General features: G+C 58.2%; 1 protein-coding gene across 1 annotated transcript; it reads left to right on the top strand.

Moving 5' to 3' along the window:
- Nucleotides 1–214: 214 nt before the first annotated feature.
- Nucleotides 215–4,764, top strand: CDK9 (cyclin dependent kinase 9). The gene is made up of 7 exons (XM_081150745.1): nucleotides 215–871; nucleotides 1,338–1,419; nucleotides 2,163–2,253; nucleotides 2,612–2,778; nucleotides 2,891–3,062; nucleotides 3,220–3,368; nucleotides 3,850–4,764. Exons 1-7 carry the CDS (start codon nucleotides 423–425, stop codon nucleotides 4,213–4,215), a joined length of 1,476 nt encoding a protein of 491 aa, XP_081006871.1. The 5' UTR covers nucleotides 215–422; the 3' UTR covers nucleotides 4,216–4,764.
- The last annotated feature ends 513 nt before the right edge of the window (nucleotides 4,765–5,277 follow it).

The raw sequence follows: 5,277 nt of genomic DNA, 5'->3' as shown, positions 1-5,277 counted from the left end.
CCCACCTCCAAAGGCGGAGGAGGGGCCGCAGGCGGTGACGCGCTGAGGGCCGCCAGCGGACAGCGGGCGGGCGGCGGCGGCAGGTGCGGCCGCGGAGGGCGGGAGGGAGGAGGGAGGGGGCGGGTGGAGGGGGAGGGGAGGGAGAGGCCCGGGCACCTCCCCCTTTATAACGCGCCCCCTCCTGGGCTCTCGGGCCGCCTCCTCGTCGGCTCTTCCCGTCTCGCCCCCTCGTCCGGCCGCCCCGGGCCCGGGCCCGGCCAGGGAGCCCCCAGGCCGCGGCTTGGGGGCCGCCCCCCCGCCCGCCGCCCCGCGCAGCCCAGCGGAGGCGGCGCCGTCGGAGGAGGAGGAGCAGGGCACTGCGGCTGGCCCGGGATCGGGCGCCAGAGCGGCAGCGGCTTCGGCAGCAGCGGCGGCCCGGGCCAATGCAGCGGGACGCACCGCCCCGAGCCCCAGCCCCGGCGCCCCGGCTCCCCGCGCCCCCGATCGGGGTCTCCGCCAGCAGTGGCGGCGGCGGAGGCGGGGGCAGCGGTGGCGGCGGAGGCGCCTCTGCAGCTCCGGTTCCTCCTGGCCTCCCGGGAACTACAAGTCCCAGGGGGCCTGGCGGCGGGCGACGAACGGAAGAGGCGGGGTCGGCGCCTCGAGGCCGGAAGTGGCCGTGGAGGCGGAAGTGGCGCGGCCGCGGAGGGGCCTGGAGCACGGCGGCGGGACCCGGAGCGGGAGCGGGAGCGGGAGCGGCGGCGGCGGCGGCTGGGGGCGGCGGTGGCGCATTGGAGGCGGCCATGGCAAAGCAGTACGATTCAGTGGAGTGCCCCTTTTGTGATGAGGTGTCCAAATATGAGAAGCTCGCGAAGATCGGCCAAGGCACCTTTGGGTAAGGCTGGGCCCGGAGGGACCCGGTGCCTTGGGCCTGCACCCTTCAGGGCCGTCGCCGGGATGCACAGGGCCGGGCCAGAGGTGGTCAGGGGACCACCTAACCCTAGACATGCCCCCTGGTCTCGGTAGGCCGCGCTGCATCCCGCCCAGGCCCGATGGAGCTGGCAAACGAGGAGGAGCCTGAGGCCCGTGATGGGGGATGGGGAGGGGTTGCAGAGAGGAGCTTGCGAGGGGAGCAGGATCTCTCCGAGAGACGTCTGGGTGAGAAGGAGAGACTGAGGAAGTGAGGAAGTAGGGGCTCGGAGAGGATCCGCAGATAGCTGGTGGTGGGGTATCTGAGTGCCCTGGGTACCAGGCCCCGCCCCGCCCAGGAGTCCCTTTTTTCCTGCCCTCTTACGGTGGGGGAGGGGCGGGCCCGGGGCAAAATGGCCTGATGAGCTTTGGGTCCCCCTCTCCGCCTGCAGGGAGGTGTTTAAGGCAAAGCATCGCTTGACCGGCCAAAAGGTGGCTCTGAAGAAGGTACTGATGGAGAACGAGAAGGAGGGGGTAAGTATAGCTCAGGTGGCCAGCAGTCGACTCCCCTGGGGACTTGGGTTTACACCCTGCTGCTTCTGGGATACTCACAGTAAGATTCAGATTATAGTAGTTTGGGAATTCCCATAGTGCAGGGAGTTTGACTTCTAAATTAAATTTTCTAGTTCAAATGTTTTAAAGTATTTGCTATTTCATTCCTAGGCAAATATGGTTAAGGCCAGGAGGGGGAGCTCATGCTTGCACTGAGTGCAGAGTGGTTTATGAAGTTAGGAAGCCTTTAAACACTTTTTCCTTAGCGGTTAATGTTGTTTAATGTAAAAGGAAAATGCATGCAATGGTTTTAAAGGGGTGTCTAGTACTCAAAAAAGTAGGCCCCTCTCCCCCCCTATTTTAGCCCTAGTCCAGCTTTCCAGAGACCTACTTTATAGCTATCTTTGTTGTTTTTGTTACCACCCAGCAAGTTAAACAGGCACAGAGCTAAAACTTAAAGGTTGAAGAAGCAGTGGAACATTTGATGACTAATAGTGAAGTGGTTAAGTATTGCTATTTAGATTCATTGTCTCAAACCAACTCCTTGAGGGGGTACATATTACTTTACACCTGTTTTTCAGATAAGGCATCTGAGATAACTGATTTCAGAGCCCATGATTTTACTCTGTCTCCCAACTTGTGCCCCTTAGTACAGACCCCATGGCCAGTTCCTTGGTCTGTAGTGTGCTTACTCACTTTCTGACCCCCATCTTTCTCCCACACAGTTCCCTATTACAGCCTTGCGGGAAATCAAGATTCTCCAGCTTCTAAAACATGAGAATGTGGTCAACTTGATTGAGATCTGTCGAACCAAAGGTAAGTTGTTTGGCTCTTAGTCCCATTTTCAGGTCAAGAAAAGGAGGCTTATAACTTAAGACTTTGTTTGCAAAGTTGGAACTGGACACATTTAAATTGCCTCTTCTTACCCCAGACGTACCTACTGTGACTGCTTTCTCTGGTCCTTTCATCGTAGCTGGTGCTTCCCCAGGGCTCCCACAGCACCCGGCCCAGAGGAGGCACTCAGGAAATACTTTACCAGTGAAGGAACACACAGACGGATGCCGGGTGTCCATGGGTTGGAGGGGTGTAGGAGCTGGTTGTGGAAAAATGAAATGCATGTGGGATTTTTTACTTTTTTCTTCTTGCCTTCCTCCTCCCATTCTTCCTGCCTCAGCTTCCCCCTATAACCGCTGTAAAGGCAGTATATACCTGGTGTTTGACTTCTGCGAGCATGACCTTGCTGGGCTGCTGAGCAACGTGTTAGTCAAGTTCACACTGTCTGAGATCAAGAGGGTCATGCAGATGTTGCTCAATGGCCTCTACTATATCCACAGGAACAAGGTGGGTGGGGAGAGACCAAGGCTTGGCCTGACCTTTGCTCCCACTGCTAGGTGGGTGTGGCTAAAGGACCCTTGGGAACGTGACTGAGCCCTCACTCTTGCCCTTCCTACAGATCCTGCACAGGGACATGAAAGCAGCTAATGTGCTCATCACCCGAGATGGGGTCCTGAAACTGGCAGACTTTGGGCTGGCCCGGGCCTTCAGTCTGGCCAAGAACAGCCAGCCCAACCGCTACACCAACCGTGTGGTGACGCTGTGGTACCGGCCCCCGGAGCTGTTGCTCGGTGAGGACCCCCGAGATGGCAGAGGGGGCAGGGGCTAGGCGCTTAACCTGGCCTCAGCCCCCCACTGCCAGGGCTTCTTGAGCCGCCGGCCCTGAGGCATTGCGTCTCAGGCGGCCCTCGGGCTCAAGGGGCCCTCCTGGTGCGCTCTTCTTCCCAGGGGAGCGGGACTACGGCCCCCCCATTGACCTGTGGGGTGCTGGGTGCATCATGGCGGAGATGTGGACCCGCAGCCCTATCATGCAGGGCAACACGGAGCAGCACCAGCTTGCCCTCATCAGCCAGCTCTGTGGCTCCATCACCCCTGAGGTGCGTGGCCAGGCTGCCTGGGCCCTTGGTCCCTGCAGGATGCAGAGATCCAGAAGTCTCCCTGGCAGGGGAGGAGTGGGGAGTGGAACAGAAGGAAAGCTCCTCTCTGGAGAGGTAGCTGGTGGAGGGACAGAGCCTGCTCTTTAGAGCCACACAGGCTGTCTCTGCTCCTTCACCAGTCCTGTGGCCTTGGGCAAGGCATTTGAACTTCTCACCTCAGAGCTGAGTTTCTCTTCTGTGAAACAGCTGCCTGTGTCAGTTGTGGCTCACACATTCCAGGCGATTTACGTAAAAGGGCCTGGCACTCGGTGCCAAATACGTGGTCATGGCTATTTTCACCTTGGAGGGGTTGAGTTCACCCTCCAGGGGTGGCCTGGAAGCATCTGAACGGAGAAGGTTTAGTCCCTTCAGGTGCTTGACCAGTGGACACGCCACTCATCTCCTGAACTCACTTCATCCTCACTCCATGCCCTCCCCCCAGGTGTGGCCAAACGTGGACAAGTACGAGCTGTTTGAGAAACTGGACCTAGTCAAGGGCCAGAAGCGGAAGGTGAAGGACAGGCTGAAGGCCTATGTGCGTGACCCCTACGCACTGGACCTCATCGACAAGTTGCTGGTGCTGGATCCCGCGCAGCGCATCGACAGTGATGATGCCCTCAACCATGACTTCTTCTGGTCTGACCCCATGCCCTCGGACCTCAAGGGCATGCTGTCCACCCACCTGACATCCATGTTCGAGTACCTGGCGCCGCCACGCCGGAAGGGCAGCCAGATCACCCAGCCTTCCACCAACCAGAGCCGCAATCCCACCACTACCAACCAGACGGAGTTCGAGCGTGTCTTCTGAGGGGTGGCCTCGCTGCTTTTCCTTAGGGCGCTTGTTTCACTTTCCTTCTGCTGTGTGGCTCGCACTGTGGAGATGGGGCATTTGAGTGTTTTCTCTAGTGCATACTTAATCCCCACCTGGGCACTGGGAATGCCAGCCGGTTGACTGGAGTAAAGCTTTGGCTCAAAGTCCAGGAGGGCACTGAGGCTGCCTCCCCTGGTTCCCTGGCACTCTGGATGATGTCCAGAGGGTCTCCATTTACTTACGACAGGAATGGGGTGGGAGGAGAGGTGCACCCCACCAGTGACTTTCTAAGTTCCCAGCATGATGGGAGGAGGGGACTGGTCCCTCCCCCTTCCCCAGCTTTTCTCTTGGGCTGAGAAACTTGCGTGGGGACATCCAGCCTCGAATGTGGGCTGCCCTTGGCCTGAGCCTCAGAAGCACTGGGGCTGGCAGAAACTTGGCTTCCTCAGGAGGAGGATTTTATCATGTTTCTTTTATTCGGTTGTTTAGCGACATTCCTGGACACAGTTTGGCCAGTTATGATTAAAGTTGACTATTTTTTTTCTAGTAAGTGGCCGTATGCTTTGTTCTATGTTCAGACTCCCAGGTTGGGCCTCTGTTGAAATTTGATTTGTCAGATCTTGACTCATCTTTGTCCAAGTTCATGTCCCCTGATGTAATTGTACAGATCCTCCCCACCTCCCCCCCGCAATTTGGAACCTTCCAGAACACTTGCCATCTTGCTCACAAAGGGCAGGTACCACAAAGCTCCTTGGCTCCTCTCCACTCTGTCAGAGGAGGCGAGAAGACAGGTGAGAAAAAGGCCTTGTTCCCTAGAGAGCGCTGCTGTGAGCTGAGTGGGCCGGGAGACCCAGCTGGGCACAGCCCATTGCGGCCAGCGGAGCGGCTGTGTTCAGTCGTGACTCATGAGCACAGGCAGCTGCGAAAGGCCCTATCAGTGGAGTAACAACAGTAAGCTCTGTAGCTTGCAAAGTTCCTTCAGGCTCTTGCACGAAAGAGAGGAAATGACCAGAGGAGTTGAAGGATCCGCAGGGCCTTGAAGGGGCAGTAGCTTGGATA

The sequence above is a fragment of the Miniopterus schreibersii genome (genome assembly GCF_964146895.1).
Source record: "Miniopterus schreibersii genome assembly, chromosome: 11".
In the NCBI taxonomy this organism is placed as follows: Eukaryota; Metazoa; Chordata; class Mammalia; order Chiroptera; family Miniopteridae; genus Miniopterus; species Miniopterus schreibersii.
The sequence above is the reverse complement of the archived record's forward strand: the minus strand, read 5'-3'. Positions and strand labels throughout refer to the sequence as shown.